We start from the raw sequence: 17,356 nt of genomic DNA, 5'->3' as shown, positions 1-17,356 counted from the left end.
ATACAACAAAAATGTTTAAATAGAACATTTCAGTAAAGTCAAGAAGTTACAGACCACTGCTACATTTTGCGGAGGAGGAAGCATTATTCTTGTTTTTGTGTCTGAAAGGGTGAGGAGTGGGACAAAGGAGGCATAGGAATGTTTATCCTTTGAAAAAGTACCAACTTCCCTGAGTGCCTGATATTTAAGTGACTATATATTCCTGCTTACTTGGTCCCAGTTTACACCTATTATATGGTCACCTTTATAATACCAACGATATTGTTCATTTTTATAGAGCTACTTTATTCCTTAACATCATCCCAGAGACTCCGGTCATTAACAGATGCTTCCCCTGAGCTCTGAAATGTTAACATTTTAAAGCAGATCAGAATCTGACTGATGCTCTGATCATAACTTTACAATACAGATGGGAACTGACAGCCTAAGGAAAACAAGTATGTTTTGTTTGAACAACAGTGTTTTAAAAATCAAGAAATTTTACATAACCATCCAGACTTGTTTTGTCTTGGCAACCTGGGCCTAAATCTCCTATGGAAACTATCGGCTACTCCTGTGCAGTTGTTATCGCCTTTCCAGAGGGCATGGTCTCTCCCTTTCACCATTCTCTGCCAGTCACCAAAGCCTTACATTACCAGCCTATTCTGACAGGCACTTGAATTTGAGCCCACGATCTCCCTAAAGCCAATATGTCATACTCCATTCTTTTCCCCACAAATGTAAAATGTGAACTGCTTTAAATTGACTACTTTGTCAACTTAACTATGTTAGCTGTTCACTAACTTCAGCAGTAGGTCCTCCATGGTTTCTACTCTAGAGTTTATATTCTAATCAGGTGCTAAGTAATGCAAGAATACGCATGAGAAAAAGGTCTCGAGAACTCCACATCTGAAAAACCTTGTTTCACCAAAGTAGTAAAACTTTACTTACCAGTTTGGAATTGGTGATTGGCTTATTTCTTAAAGCTGGGGGTCTATAAGCTGTTGCAACTTTAGGTTCTTCACTGGGTACGTCACTTGGAACTGCTTGGTAAGTTATTGTTTTTACTGGAAATATTCCATCTAAAAATGGCTGCCAAGAAACCTGCCATAACTCTGCATTTGACGGCATGTCATACTTGTGCAAGACAGAGCCAGTATAATGCCAAATCTTGTACCCATTATTAACTCGTAACCTGGGAGCACATGTAGCTGTTAAAATATGCTCCCCATCAGGGCACCAAGCAAAATAGGTAGAATCAGAGGCCACTGGTTTAGAAATAAGTTTGTAGTTTTTAACATCCCACACTTCCATTTGTCCCCTCAGATTTCCAAATCCAGCTAGTACTAATATATGTCCATGTGGGCTATAGTAGGCTGCATTACGAGGACCAGTTCCAAAGTCAAACACAGGATCACACTTTAAGTTGAAAATCGTTGCTTTTGCAGGCATAAAACCATATACAGCACAAAACTCAGTAGAACTAGAATTCCAAACGACATCATAAATGGGGCCATTTTTTGCTAGAAAAAGAATATAAAACCCAAATTAGCAATAAATCATTACATAAATACAGTATTTATTAGCCAAGTTATAACTGAATACTCATAAACATATCAAGCAGTAAAAAAAATCCAAAATTTCAAGATACGTCACAATTAAAATATTTTTATATGATATATTATGGAGATTAATGCTTTATCTTAATTCCTTTAAAATATTTTGACAATGTAGGTTGATAGAAATATACATTATTAGTACCATTAATACACTAGTTTTCATTAGAAGGGGTAATGTAGGCAAGTACTAATAAAAATACAAATTATAGAAAATGATATGCCACAAAATAAGTCCATCTTCACAAAGGCAGCCCTCTACTGTATTCCTTGTATATGCTTTCAGAATTTTTTTGTTGAAATTAAGCATCTCTCTTAAACAAGATACACACACACACACACACACTCACACAAAGTTCTTTATAGTTTCATTTAGTGTACTCCATTTTGGAGATTTTTCCATATAAGCACATTAAAATCTGCCTCACTCTTTCCCAGAGGTATCATATTCCTGTATATTCTCAATTGTGAGTGTACACAAACACATCTGTAGGAGTGAACCTGGCAGCTCAAAGGCACCTACATTTATTTGATAATGCTAAAATGTCCCACAGAGAAGCTGTACCATTTTATATAATCAAAAGTTTTAAGATTATTCTTTTCTTTTAAGCAACCTCTACCTCCAACATGAGGTTTGAACTCAAACCCCAAGATCAAGAGTTACATGCTACGCCGACTGAGACACCCGTTGCTCCATCAGTAGTTCTTACGAGTTCATATTTTCCCTTCACTCTCCCTTCACACTGTGTAGTTTCATACTTTTATCTTTGCCAAGCTACGAAGAGAAAAATTGTTATCTGGTCTTCCTTTCTATCTTTTTTTATTATAAACTAAGCACTACTTAGTATATTTATATCGTTTCTGTGGTCTATTTTTTACTGTCTCATGCCTATTTTTCTCTCCAGGTATTGGTCTTTTACTGACTTACTTGATATAGTGACAAAATTCACCTTTCTCATATTCATCCCTTGTCTGTCTAAAAAATTTTTTCCCCAAATTTTTATTGTTTTAATTTATGGACTTTTCTTCCCCTGACACAGAAATCTATATCTTATATATTCACTTTTATCATTTTGCCTTGTTAGAAAATCTTTTTTCACTTTTAAGATTAGAAAAAAAAGGTTGGGGCACCTGGGTAGCTGAGTCAGTTAAATGTCTGACTTCAGCTTAGGTCATGATCTCTGGGTCCTGAGATTGAGCCCTGCATCAGGCTCCCATCTCAGCTGGGGATCTACTTCTCCCTCTCCCTCTGTCCCTCCCCTTGCTTGTGCTCTCTCTCTAATAAATTAAAAAAAAAAAAAAAAGAAAGAAAGAAAGAAAGAAAGAAAGAAAGAAAGAAAGAAAGAAAGAAAGAAAGAAAGAAAGAAAGAAAATCAACTTTAAAACCAATTTATCTAGTTCAAAAGAAAACCTACTGGCATTTTAATTTTTAGGTTAATCTGGAGAGAAATGACATCTTTATAAAGATCACATTTTATCCCTTAGAAATTTTAAAGTTTTCTTCCCATTAGTCCTATATACTTCCTGCCTTTTGTTGTTCTGTATGGGATCTTTTCTTCTGTTATGTATTTTAAGTGGCTGTTTATACTGTGACTTCATGTATATGCAGATATGATTGTTTACTCCTTTCAAAACTATATGTTTATTCTTTTGATCAGTTACACTGACTAGGTCTTTCAAAATGTTAAATTATGAAAGAAAGAGGACTTTCTGACTTCCTTTCTGACTTCAGAGGGAATATATAGTCCTTTGTAAGGAAGTTTATCTTACTTTTACAGGTTCAATTCAAAATGAAAAATCAAGGAGTTACCAGAATTTTACAATTATATTATTCTACAGTAATTTAGTCATCAAAACAAAAGATGAAATGGTAAGTAACATTTGTCAGTTTTGAAGACAGTGCCAAACCAACTTACTGTCATGATAACTAAGTTCACAAAGAGCTATTATAATGAAATTACCTTACCCAGCAAGTTCCCCACTAAAGTGCTGGCATTAACTAAATTAACTGGATTTTGTCAAAATAATCGATGTCTGGGGATATTTTAAGTTTATTAATTAAGAGAAATTTTACTTCAAGGTTATGAAAATATATGAGTTTTATCATGTGATCAAGAATTTGGATGAGATCACATTTACAGTATTGTGTTCTTTCCATTGTTTTATCACAGGAAGACCCCTGGAATACTCACGCAATTGCACAACAGCACTTTCTCCATTCGCTGCAATGTAGTGCAGAGTTTGTTCCCCATAGTAGGATGCTCCCGTCTTGTCAACGTCTGTACTAGCTATTACTAACACAGCAGTAGCTAGAACAGCAAAAACTTTAGTTAGATTTAAAACACAAATTAACCTAATGCTGATAAGAAAAATATTAAAAATATAATAGCACATTTTGATTAACTAAGCATGGTATTCTTTTTTTCTAGACATACAGGAATAAAAGTCTCAAGACCTAAAAAATGAGATAAAGTATATTTGTCATACCTTTCTTATTCCATAGCATTGTAACCTTATCAGCTTTAAAGAAACTTTTATTAGCTAAAGCCGCATGAGGTCCATCGAAATTGGGGTACTGGTACAATCTAACAAATGAGGGTGCACCCTTACTTCCTGGAACATAGACAGCCACCTGAAATACACACATATAAGTCACTATTTAATTTTTTGAGTCATATAAACTATGATGGACATGTTTTTATAGTCACTAAGAACTAGGAAAAGGTTTAATCTAGTAATATTCCACATGAACAAAAACATAGAAATTACCTTGTATGGTTGGGGTCCAGGTGATAACACAAAATCATTAATTTTTTGCAAATGTAATTTATTTGCGATTGTGTCTAAAAAAAAAAAAAAGCAAATAGTGTTAGATGGAAGAGAGAAGCTAACAGGAACACAATCAATTCTGAATGCATTATAAAAGATTAATGTAATTACTGATACTGCTCCCTGTAGTCTCATTGTAGGTAAGACAGCATATTGGAGAAAACGTGGAGTGAGGACAACACAGACCTACGCTTGAATTTCCTACCCAGTCCCTTACTAGCTGGGCAACCTTGAGTAAGTAATGGGACTGCATATCTAACTCCCATTGATTGATTTGAAGAGAAGAGTGCCCTTTCTTATATAAATGGTATCACTAGATAACAAGCAGTAGATAGGGGAATTTCTCTTGATAGAAGAAATATACCTTATAAGTGATGGGGAAGCAGGGAGACTTGGAAATCACCAACTTGTATCTACTCATGAAATGATGGATCTACGCATTGAACATTAATGTCAGGTAATCCGACAAAATTAAAGACAATAAGATGTTATATTCTTCTTGTTAAATGAAAGGAACACCACTTATGAGGTAGACTTGCCCTCATTTCCCCAAAAAAGAATCTGAAGCTGACCAGTTCTAGATTCAAGGAGCTATTTAGGGGACAGATGAACATGTTAAACTATAAGATAGGATACAATAGCAAGATTCAACTATAAGAAAATATATGGCAAGCAACTTTGTTTCTTTAATAATAAATTTAAGGCCTCAAGGTGGGGGTCAGAAGAGATGGAGAGGGAACCTATAGCTTAAAAAAACCTTAAGATATATCAATTTGCAATGTAAGGAACCTTATTGGGAGCCTAAGTTTTAAAAAAAAATTATAACATTTACAATAATTAGAATTTGAACAATGACCAGATATTTTATATAATCTGTCATAATGGTATTGTGGCTAAGTCTTAAAAAATTAAAAAGCCCTAATCTTCAAAGATACATATGGAGATATTTTAGGAAAAATGATCTGCTTTAGCAGAGTAAGAGAGATGTTAGGTAAAGAGATGTATGGATGAGGTAGCATGGGCAATGGGTTGAAGGTTATTGGGGCTAGGTGTCTACTTTTGTTTCAAATTCTACAATAAACATTAAAAGATTTTGTATCACAGAATTTCAATAGCAACTAAACTCAGAAAGAAGTATGCAAATGTCTTAATATCAATTATTAGACAATAAAAGCTTATTAAAAAGAAAATTGGGATGCCTGGGTGGCTCAGTGGTTGAGCATCTGCTTTTGGCTTAGGTCATGATCCTGGGATTGAGTCCCACATCAGACGTCCTGTAGGGAGCCTGCTTCTCCCTCTGCCCGTGTCTCTGCCTCTCTCTCTGTGTCTCTCATGAATAAATAAATAAAATCTTTAAAAAAAAATTAAAAAAAAAATAAAAGAAAATCTATATTATAATTTCTTTAGTTAACACAAGTTATTCAAATGAATTAATAAAACAGCAATTATTAAAATAGTATTTAGGAGAACCCTATGATGCCATATAAGGCAGTAAAGCTATATGCATTTATAGAAAATAATAAATTTATTTCATATATCTTTCCATACTAAAATTGTTGTTTTCAAAGAAGTGAACTTCGTTGTTAACATTTCGGGCACAGATAGTTTCATCTTCTGACCAAGATGGACACCTATGTTAAAAAGAAAGAATAAAAAAAAAAATTAGACAGGTATAATGTGTCACATGTTAAAGTTTGTGATATTGCTTACTATTTAAAGAAAAATACTTATAACCGTGATGTCAAGTCAGATCCTAATAGTTTTAAGTTAGCATTTGTACTAGAAAGATATCGTGATATCGTTCTTTTGCATTCAAATACTAAACAAAAGAAACATCAAGTTTTTACTCTATTATATGCCCACATACAAAATTCCTAGGGATGTAGATTTTGGTCTGACAAGTTATTTTCTATACGAATAGCTGAGGAAAAATGTTATACTATGAAGATATTTAAAGTATTTTGTAAATAATTAGTATTTTAAAGCATTTATTTACCAATTTTGCATTTTTTTCTGGATGAAAGACTTCAAACATGTACCGGTTTTCACATCATAAAGTTGTAGGTTGGGTATCCCAGCTGTGCCATCTTTAGAAGCTAAAATAAAAACAAATTTTTTTTCCACAGTAATTGTCTTCTAACACTAGTGAAAAGAATTCACTCTTAGAATAACTTTGAACAAGATTATTTAAAGTAAAAGAGTTGCTTTAAATCAACTTTCCTTTTTAGCTCTAATTATGGATTTAATTATCTATTACTAAAGCTACAATATGAGAGCTGTTTGAGAAAATTTCAGCATTTCTGAAATGAGTTAATTACTTTAGTTTTTAAGTATACTTAAGAGACTTGTTTATTAAGCTTGACATGGTTTGCAGTTAAATGGATTAAATTATTATGAAATCTTGAGTCTGTAAGTCACACACATAAACACACAAAGTTACATAAACTACTCATGATTCTCAATTTCCCTTTTATTTACTTGGAAATAAGTCTATACCTCTTGAAAAACCAAACCTAGAGGGCTTATAACCCGACCATGGACTATTACATATTTAACTCAACAATACCCACATTATTAAAACATGTTTAAAAAGCCCCTATACATATGTTTTATTATTCATCTATTTGAAGCAAAGCCACATAAAATGTGCATATAACATACTGTTCTATCTTTAAATGTGTTAAAAAATGGCATGCCATTTCCTACTCTGTCATACTATACACATTTCTTACATGTTGTGTCTCTTGTACTTCTCTGATTTACAATGATTATTTTAAATGTTTTTCATTTAAAGGTCATCACTATTCTTAATTTTTGAGATCTTCATCCAGTGGTTATTCACTTCCTAAAACTTTCCTAGAGCTTTTACTTTTTCTCTATCTCATGCTGGATCTTTTCACTAACTTACTATACCTTGAAATTACTTAAAGTACATTATATATTAGGGCAATACAAGATTCATTATTGAGTAAAGATATTCACAAATACTATTTACTATCTAAAGATTAATTACTTTCTTAAAGATTATAAACCTTCTCTTTTCTTCCCACTGAATTGAATGGATTCCTGTCAATATTTTTACAACTGGAAAATACTTACTAGTATAAGGCTGCCATGTTGCCAGGACAGTGTTTTTTGGCGAGAATTCAAGGCAAACTGCCTTTGGGAGGTCGAAGGAGTGCAGTAGTTTCTTGTTAGTGACATTGATAACATTTATTCTGGTTTCAAAAAGAAATTACTTCAGCAATGAAATACTGTTTTGAAATACCAAGTACTATCCAAAACATTTATACCTCTTTTCAAATATAGATTGCTATGAAGTGGTCATTTTCATAAAAGCCAATTTTCAGTTAGCTCTAGAAAATAGCCAATAAACACCTTAACAACAACAAAAACCAAGTGTACATTTTACCAAAATATCCCTATAAAAGTTTGATAATGGGAAGTACAAAATCAGCAGAAGAATGTAATAGATGATTACACTTTCAGTTGAAAAGAAAACAGGCCTTTAAGTGGACACAGAGCTAACCTACAGACAAGGTGACTGACGTGTACCAAACCAAGGGAAAATAGAGGTACTAAATCAAAAGTATATTTTTTAATTTGACTAATGAAAGTAGTAGCAGCTCTGAAATCAACAAGGAGACTTTTGATGTCTACTAAAACCTTAGAAGCAATCTCCAAATGATAAGACTAAAACTAAGAATTATTATGATATAATAATGATAACAATTGTAACAACTGTATAATAAAAGCAGTTCCATTTTTTGGGATGCTTTCTATAAACCATGTTCTGGTCTAACTACTTTACCCACATTTTCTCATTTAATCTTCATAAGAGACTTATAAGATAGGTATTATCATCTCATTTTACAAATGGTAGAAGTGAGGCTTAGAAAAATTAAATGATTTGATGATGGGTCCAAGATACTACTGATAAATGCTAGAGCCAAGTTTTTTGTTGTTGTTGTTGTTGTTTTGGTTTTTTTTTTTAGAGCCAAGTTTTATTTTTTTTATTTTATTTTTTTAAATTTTTTTTTTTATTTATTTATGATAGGCACACAGTGAGAGAGAGAGAGGCAGAGACACAGGCAGAGGGAGAAGCAGGCTCCATGCACCGGGAGCCCGATGTGGGATTCGATCCCGGGTCTCCAGGATCGCGCCCTGGGCCAAAGGCAGGCGCCAAACCGCTGCGCCACCCAGGGATCCCTAGAGCCAAGTTTTAAAACCAGTCTGACCTGACTCTTATGTACTCTTTGGGGTAAAAAAAAAAAAAAAAAAGATACTCCATCTTACTTTAGAAATTGCTTAAAGTTACTTTGTTCTACTCAAGTTTGCGACAGTTTTAGGATAAGCAGAAATTGTTTAAGAATGATTATTACATATTGTTTAAACACAGGACCCTTTACAAGTTACTATAAATTACGTATTTTAGAATTACATGGAACTTTCTTTTTTTGTTATTATTGATAGCCTTTAACAGTTATTCTTAGTTTAACAAAGAGTATTTACTAAAAAAAATCTACAGATTTAAGGAAAAATCAGTTATAGTTTCTAATTAATTTGACCTCAGCAAAGACCACAACACATCCGTTTCTTTTGCCCCCAGGAACATTAGATGTTGTTGTGGCCATAGCACTTTAAGGAAATAAATGCTAGAACCAGGAATAGAAAATATTCATTAAAAAAGACAGATACAACAAATGGGCACATATTAAAAGAGTTGAGTTGAATCCAATAGAATGCCAAGTGGGGATATGAAATATATAAAATACATAATAATTGTGAAGATGAAAACAGACCTATTCAACAAACTCCAAGCTAGTAGAATAAGGGATACATCAAAAAGATAAGATGATGAAAGGAAGTATGGTATGTCCCATACTCATAGTATACTCAAGTATAAATTAAAATATGGGTTTTAAAAAATGAAACTCAAACACTGACAATAGTTTATACCAAAAATAAGAAAATTTGAGAGCACATTCTTTGAGACTGAGATTAAGACTGTCAACACTGAGATTACTCCTTTCTGCCCCTGGACGCCGCCGAGTAAGCATCGTTAAAGTCTCCCCTCCCACCGCCGTCATGTCTAAGTCAGAGTCTCCCAAAGAGCCCGAGCAGCTGCGGAAGCTCTTCATCGGAGGTTTGAGCTTCGAAACGACCGATGAGAGTCTGAGGAGCCATTTTGAGCAATGGGGGACGCTTACGGACTGTGTGGTAATGAGAGACCCCGACACCAAGCGCTCCAGAGGCTTTGGGTTGGTCACGTAGGCCACCGTGGAGGAGGTGGACGCGGCCATGAACGCCCGGCCGCACAAGGTGGACGGAAGAGTCGTGGAACCAAAGAGGGCTGTCTCCCGAGAAGATTCTCAAAGACCCGGTGCCCACTTAACTGTGAAAAAGATTTTTGTCGGTGGCATTAAAGAAGACACTGAAGAACATCATCTAAGAGATTATTTTGAACAGTATGGGAAAATCGAAGTGATTGAGATCATGACTGACCGAGGCAGTGGCAAAAAGAGAGGTTTCGCTTTTGTGACCTTTGATGACCACGACTCTGTAGACAAGATTGTCATTCAAAAATACCATACTGTGAATGGCCACAACTGTGAAGTAAGGAAAGCCCTATCGAAGCAAGAGATGGCTAGTGCTTCGTCCAGACAAAGAGGCCGAAGTGGTTCTGGAAACTTTGGTGGTGGTCGTGGAGGTGGTTTTGGTGGGAATGACAACTTTGGTCGTGGAGGGAACTTCAGTGGTCGAGGTGGCTTCGGTGGCAGTCGAGGTGGTGGTGGATATGGTGGCAGTGGGGATGGCTATAACGGATTTGGTAATGACGGAAGCAACTTTGGAGGTGGCGGAAGCTATAACGATTTTGGCAATTACAACAATCAATCCTCAAATTTTGGACCCATGAAAGGAGGAAATTTTGGAGGCAGAAGCTCTGGCCCCTATGGTGGTGGAGGCCAATACTTTGCCAAACCACGAAACCAAGGTGGCTATGGCGGTTCCAGCAGCAGCAGCAGCTATGGCAGTGGCAGAAGGTTTTAATTACTGCCAGGAAACAAAGCTTAGCAGGAGAGGAGAGCCAGAGAAGTGACAGGGAAGCTACAGGTTACAACAGATTTGTGAACTCAGCCAAGCACAGTGGTGGCAGGGCCTAGCTGCTACAAAGAAGACATGTTTTAGACAATACTCATGTGTATGGGCAAAAAACTCGAGGACTGTATTTGTGACTAATTGTATAACAGGTTATTTTAGTTTCTGTTCTGTGGAAAGTGTAAAGCATTCCAACAAAGGGTTTTAATGTAGATTTTTTTTTTTGCACCCATGCTGTTGATTGCTAAATGTAATAGTCTGATCATGACGCTGAATAAATGTGTCTTTAAAAAAAAAAAAAAAAAAAAAAAGACTGTCAACACTGTGGATAAGACCCAGTATGATTATATTCTTTTTTTAAAAAGATTTTAGTCATGAGAGAGAGAGAGCGAGTGAGTGGTGGGGAGGAGCAGAGGGAGAGGGACAAGCAGACTCTGCCAACCACACACCCGTATGCAGGGCTCAATCCCAGGACCTGAGCCAAAATCAAGAGCCAAATGCTCAACTGACTAAGCCACCTAGATACTCCTAATATGATTATATTCTTAATAATTTATGAGTAGTAGTATACTGGTTGGATTCAATAACTTAAAAAAAAAATAAAGTGATTAACATTTTTAATTACAAACACTTTAGTTTCTAATTCTGCCAGTTACTCATAGTCATAAAAGTGTATCATCGGGGCACCTGGGTGGCACAGTTGGTTAAGCGTCTGCCTTCAGCTCAGGTCATGATCTCCAGGTCCTGGAATCAAGTCCGACATCAGGAGAGAGTCTGCTTCTCCCTCTTCCCCTCCCCTTGCTCCTATGCTCTGTGCTCACTCTCTCTTCTCAAATAAATAAATTAAAAAAAGCTTTTTTAAAAAAGTGAATCATCTAATTCATCACAATCTTTGTAGCATTAATTTTTAAAACACATGTGTTTAATCTGACTTTAGAATCCATCACTACTGTGTAAAAATAATTTAAAACGTACTTTTCGTACTAACGCATACATTTTTTCCCTTTAAAAAAACCTAAGATATTACATCTGCTTAAAAACAACAAAAATAACTTTAAACCAAGCAACAAATATTTAGGCATTTTCCTGGTTCTTTAAACTGAAATGTAGTAACGATGGAAAAATTAAAAAGGAGTGATTTTCTTAGTGAAATCATGAGTATTTAGTATTTTTTTTGTGAAACCAATTTTGTAATCTGAATATTTAATGAAATATAGACTATACTAACCATACTTTTGAATATTTTATAAAATACTTAAGTGACATTTTTCTAAACAATAAAACTCACAAAAATAACTAGATAATTGTTACTAGTTTAATAGCAAAGATATAAGTACTAAGTCTAAGGTAAACAAGCAAAGAGAGTTATTCTCTAAGTGTTGGTGCAAAACTTAAGAAACCCTAACCAGGGATCCCTGGGTGGCGCAGTGGTTTGGCGCCTGCCTTTGGCCCAGGGCGCAATCCTGGAGACCCGGGATCGAATCCCACGTCAGGCTCCCGGTGCATGGAGCCTGCTTCTCCCTCTGCCTGTGTCTCTGCCTCTCTCTCTCTCTCTCTGTGTGACTATCATAAATAAATTAAAAAAAAAAAAAAGAAAAAAAAAGAAACCCTAACCAATAACGCAGAGCACTATTTAAAACAACATCTCAGGTTCTCCAGCATTAAACTAATTGCCCCTTTTCAAATGTTACTTTCTAATTCTAAGAAACTAGGTAAATCAAGTCATGGCACATAAGTAGAAGCTGCTAACTTTAGAGGTATTCTATGGAAGTTGCATTAGCTAACTATATCAAGACATTAAAAGATGGACTTTATTAATGACAACCAAACACATGTTATTCAAATGTCATTTATGTTTCATACTGATGATACACACATAAAATATGTTACATAAAGAAACACTAAAAAAAAAAAAAGAAACACTAACTTTTCTCCGTTGCCCCAAGCAAACAAGGTGCCATCCTTACTAAAGGTATAGACTTTGCAATTTTTCCCCGATTCCCTGAAAATGATAAGAAAAAAAGTTTAATAAGCATTAATACTTTTTTAAAAATGTGATTAAATATTTACAATCTTATTAATTTAATGATTATGAACTTACATAAATTTAAGAAGTAATTCCAAAATGCTTTAGTCTACCAAATGCCTTATCTCTTAAAATACAGTGCCAAAAGTTTACAGAGCCACTGTAAAGTAAGGTGGAAATTGATGTTACATCAACAGATCAACCTTAAGAAGAAAATAGAGGCTTTTTGAATAACTAGTTTGCGTGAAAACTCAAAAATGTAAGTGAACATGGAAGTCACTAGCTGTCAACCCTAATCTTGAGAAGGCTGAAGGATTTCAATATGGAGGCTTTGCACCAGGTCACCAGCATAACAAAACAGGTATGGATAGAATATCCTCTAGTAATCATGAAGTGCCCCCGAACTTGAGGGACAAAGATCTTCATCAATTTCTGATGTGTAGAGACAGGAAGTATAACAACAGTAAGAGGATCTTCACATTAAATAAGTGTGGATGCAGGATGCTCTATAAAAGCAGACCTAGGAAATCAGACTTCTTACCAATATTCTATCCAAGGATCAAAACTCTAAGTACTGTATCTCTCAACTGGAGATGGCTACTCTACGTACATCTCCCAGTGATAAGGAACACACAAACAGAAATGTGCATGTGGGCACATGGAGGAAGTCCGTATGTCTAGTCACACAAAACCAGAACTTCATAGCTAATAAACATTTGAATTATTAAATAATAAACACTGAGAACTGACCAGTACACTCCTTTTAAACTGGATATTATCTTTATATTAACTCACCTGAGGATATTTGTGTTTCTGTAATCATGTACTAATGATAGATTGTAGCTACTGAAACATTATTTTTTATTATAGTTTATCCTCTTCTACAAAAACAACTATGATCAAGAGGTCCTTTATCTTACACTTGTGCTACAACTTATTTAATACCCAGTCCTTGGATATGGTTTTTAAAAGCTCCCCACGTCATTCTAGTGTGCAGCCAAATTTCAGAGCCACTTACCTAAAAGCCTAAAATCAAGTTGTTTTTTTTCAACCTGCATATATGTTGAGTATCATGTAGTTCCCATTACTACCCACCAGGAGACATATAATGTCTCCTCGTTCTACTCTTAGTGATGCTGAGACTGTGGTGGACTCATTTTGGGCCTGCTCAGACTCACCTTACCTTTCCTGCTTCCGGGAATCAGCTATTCAATGAAGAGACTTGACCACCTCATTTGCTAACACCGCTGCTTGTCTCAGACTCTAGTGGTGAGGCCCACATTTTAGCATGGCTTCCATTATGGCTAACTGCTGTGGCAGGAAGAGGAGTTCTGACACTTAAGTTCAACCTGAATAGACCAAAAGAGGCTCTGGCTGCAAAAATATATTTCTTATACTTCCTCTCCACGACTGATTGTTCTGAGGCACAGTGGTTCCATACAGTCTCTCCAGACACATTTTGCGTGACTAATCATGAGTTCATATTGATATATGGACAGCTATCCTTTTATTCTGATGCTAAAAAAATATTGGTTTTTAATGACGTTAATGTAATTATTTATTTGTTTTATCCTACAATGGGTTTAAAATGACAATATTAATTTTCTGTTACCAATAAAACCAATGAATGCATTTCAGAATTTTGTATGTCATCATATGGTTATGCCACCAACTTAATACTTTCATTAGTTTTCGGTTTGCCTTTTGTTTCTTTTTAGAAAAAACATATCTATATCTATCTAGTTATATGCATTTTATATTTCCTTCCTTTCTTAAACCTTTTTCATTTTCCGATTTCATAAAGACTATAGGCAGCGGTTTGGCTATCACATCTGCAAGTTTTTCTTCATCTTCCAAGATAAGATTCGTTGAAATTAAAGGCTTGAACTCAAATATACTGTCTACACTTTTAAACATGCTGAAGCTATTACTTTCAAATCTAAAGATCAATCAGTTTTCTTGGTAAAGAATATGCATTCTTTCTATCTTCTGTTAATATTATATAACGTCCCAAGAAAGCAGCCTGTTCTTTCTTCTTCAGAATATAACAAAAAAATAATTTAGGATGTATTGTATAGTTAGTTCTCTATAACATCAGTCAACAATAAAAACCATACCTTGGAAACAAAGTGCTTTCTGTAAAATGTGGCGGTCCATTTACCATATACAGTCCTTCTGATCCTCGGACTAAAGAAACAAAATGAAAGAACCACCATTAGCTTGTTAATACTCAGTAATCACAAACATTTTAAAAAACAAAAAGCTTTCAGGGGCGCCTGGGTGGCTCAGTTGGTTAAGCATTTGCCTTTGGCTCAGCTCATGATCCTGGAGTCCTGAGATGGATCCCTGCATTGGCTCAGCGGAGAGCCTGCTTCTTTCTCACTCTCTCAAATAAATAAATAAATAAACAAAATATTTAAAACAAAAAGCTTTCTGTCAGAATATCAATGAAATTATTAAACATTTCATAGAACAGAATATTAGCATTAAAAGGGTACATTTTTCAAAAAATAAGCAAATACTAAAGTATACACTTTTCTTGACCCTATCACATGAAATCATGCAACTGCTGGAAAATAGGTAATGCAACAGAATAAATGTTTATGTCCCCCTACAAATTCTCACATTGAAACCCTAATCCCAATGTGATGATATTTAGAACTGGGGCCTTTGTGAAGTAATTTGATCATGAGAGAAGAGACCTCATAAATGGGATTAGTGCCCTCCTAAGAAGAGCCACAGGCAGCTAGCTAGCTCTCTTTCTGCCATGTAAGGATACAACAAAAAGTTGGCAGTCTGCAATGGAAGAGAGGAAATACTAGAACACAGGGTGGCTGTGTGCTTTATACAAAATAAATAAATAAATAAATAAATAAATAAATAAATAAATAAATAAATAAATAAATAAAAAAAATACAGAATATATTCAAGTTCCTAAAAAATGTAAGGCATTAAGATATTTACAATTTCTCAAACTAAGAGAACAAATGGGATGAGACACATTCATTTACTAAGTTTCCAATGATAGTAATATCCTAAAAAATTAAGTGGGAACAAAGTTCAAGATTAGGGAAAAACATGTACAGAATTATGTATTTTTAAATGGCTAAATTAGAAACTTGTACAGCTCAATCAAACTGATTCGTTCATTCAAAAAATGCTGAGTAAAAAGTAAAAACTACCTCCCAGGCCCCATGTTGAGTACTAGAGATACAATAAGAGGAAAATCAGCCTTGTCCCTCACCTCATTAATTACATAATTAGTCAAATACATGGAATCCTGTAAGTGTGCTTAGTGGTACAAAGTAACGATCTATGGGGCTAATCCAATGAATAGGGAGTTTTGATCTAAAAATGGAAGGTTAGGGGAAGTGTTCTTGAGTACAGGATTTGTGTGCTAAGATCTGGAGGATGAACAACACTTCTCAGTTTTTTGGCTACGATCAAGTGTAGCATCAAAATTCTCTTACTACACAGGCAAAACAGTGCTATTTCTTATTTCTCATCACCAAATCGTTTGCTGTGGTATCATGTATCACACATTAGGATTTAGAAGAAAATATAGCATTCTTTCCTTAATACTAGAATAACAGTTTTAACAAACATTTATTTGAAGGATTAATAAAAAGTGAATTTACCAAACTAGGGAGTTAACATATTAGACTTTATTACATAAAATTACATAAAATTGTGTCAGCCTGGTGAGGCACCTCTCACAAGCTGCTCTGGTAATTTAACATATTAGGGCTCTCTTACAGAATTTACATACAGACCTAGGAAATAAAACAGCGTATCATCAGTGAAGCTCCAGTGAAGCTGTGGCATAATTAGAAAATGTGCCCTATGATGATGCAATCAAATCATGTTCTATGGCCTTAACTGATGGCCCTGAGAACATATGCCTGAAGTGACTGGAAAAAAAGAAAACGCAAAAGTGTCAGCTTCTTGCATTCTCATGAACTTGTAACTAGTGACCTTGGTCCTCTCTATTTGTTGATTTTGCTGTTATCATCAACGACAATGTTTACCTGGGGTAAAATTCAAAGCTTTTGTACATTATACAGTTAACCCTTGAACAACGCAGGGTTAGGGGTGGGTGCTGAATCCTGTGCAAATGAAAACTTGTGAATTACCTGACTCCCCCAAATACTTACTACTGCTAGCCCACAGTCTTACTGATAACATAAATGGTCAATTAACATGTACTTTGTATATGTATTATACACTGTAGTCTTGCAACAAAGTAAATAAGCTATAGAAAACCAAGTGTTACTAAGAAAATCATAAGGAAAACATGGTATTGTATTTATTTTTAAAAAATGCGTAAGTGGACCTGCACAGTTCAAACCAATGTTGTTCAAGGGTCATTTGACCTAAAGGGACAGCTATACCGCAGAAAGCATGAAGGTAGTAGCCTTCTGACCGCAGCCGTGGGAACTTTCAGAGTATTCAGGACAACCAGTACAAGGTTTTCCTTTTCTAAAATTTCTACGTCATACCTACATACAAAACTAAGACAGGTAGAAAACTTCAAAGGATCTACTGTAAACCAAATGTTTACCACCCACCTCCTCCGTATGTTGAAACTTAATCTCTACTGTGATGGTATTTGGAAGTTGGCCTTTGGGGAGTAATTAGATCAGGACAGCAGAGCCCTCATAAATGGGATTACAGCACCCTTATGAAAGAGATTCCAGGAAGCTCCCTTGCCCCTCTGCCCTATGACGACCCAGCAGACAATGGCTGTCTTTGAATCAGGAGTAGGCTCCTACCAGACACCAAAACTGCTAGTATCTTGACCTTGAAC

The 17,356-nt window shown here is 35.1% G+C and overlaps 2 protein-coding genes across 2 annotated transcripts in view; one reads left to right on the top strand and one right to left on the bottom strand.

Moving 5' to 3' along the window:
- EIF2A (eukaryotic translation initiation factor 2A) overlaps positions 1–17,356 on the bottom strand; it is a 34,255-nt gene that overhangs the window by 10,489 nt on the left and 6,410 nt on the right. The window contains exons 2-10 of the mRNA XM_038571208.1: positions 14,667–14,736; positions 12,451–12,525; positions 7,524–7,642; positions 6,421–6,520; positions 5,973–6,055; positions 4,365–4,438; positions 4,083–4,227; positions 3,788–3,904; positions 931–1,502 (exon numbers count right to left, since the gene is read on the bottom strand). Of these exons, the coding sequence (XP_038427136.1) occupies positions 931–1,502; positions 3,788–3,904; positions 4,083–4,227; positions 4,365–4,438; positions 5,973–6,055; positions 6,421–6,520; positions 7,524–7,642; positions 12,451–12,525; positions 14,667–14,736 (1,355 nt within the window). The remainder of the gene's footprint in view (positions 1–930; positions 1,503–3,787; positions 3,905–4,082; positions 4,228–4,364; positions 4,439–5,972; positions 6,056–6,420; positions 6,521–7,523; positions 7,643–12,450; positions 12,526–14,666; positions 14,737–17,356) is intronic.
- On the top strand, positions 9,444–10,475 carry LOC119877438 (heterogeneous nuclear ribonucleoprotein A1-like). The gene is given in 1 exon segment (XM_038571209.1): positions 9,444–10,475. A coding segment is annotated over 1 exon segment (963 nt). The 5' UTR covers positions 9,444–9,512.

Source organism: Canis lupus, chromosome 23, assembly GCF_011100685.1.
Source record: "Canis lupus familiaris isolate Mischka breed German Shepherd chromosome 23, alternate assembly UU_Cfam_GSD_1.0, whole genome shotgun sequence".
Classification (NCBI taxonomy): Eukaryota; Metazoa; Chordata; class Mammalia; order Carnivora; family Canidae; genus Canis; species Canis lupus.
The sequence above is the reverse complement of the archived record's forward strand: the minus strand, read 5'-3'. Positions and strand labels throughout refer to the sequence as shown.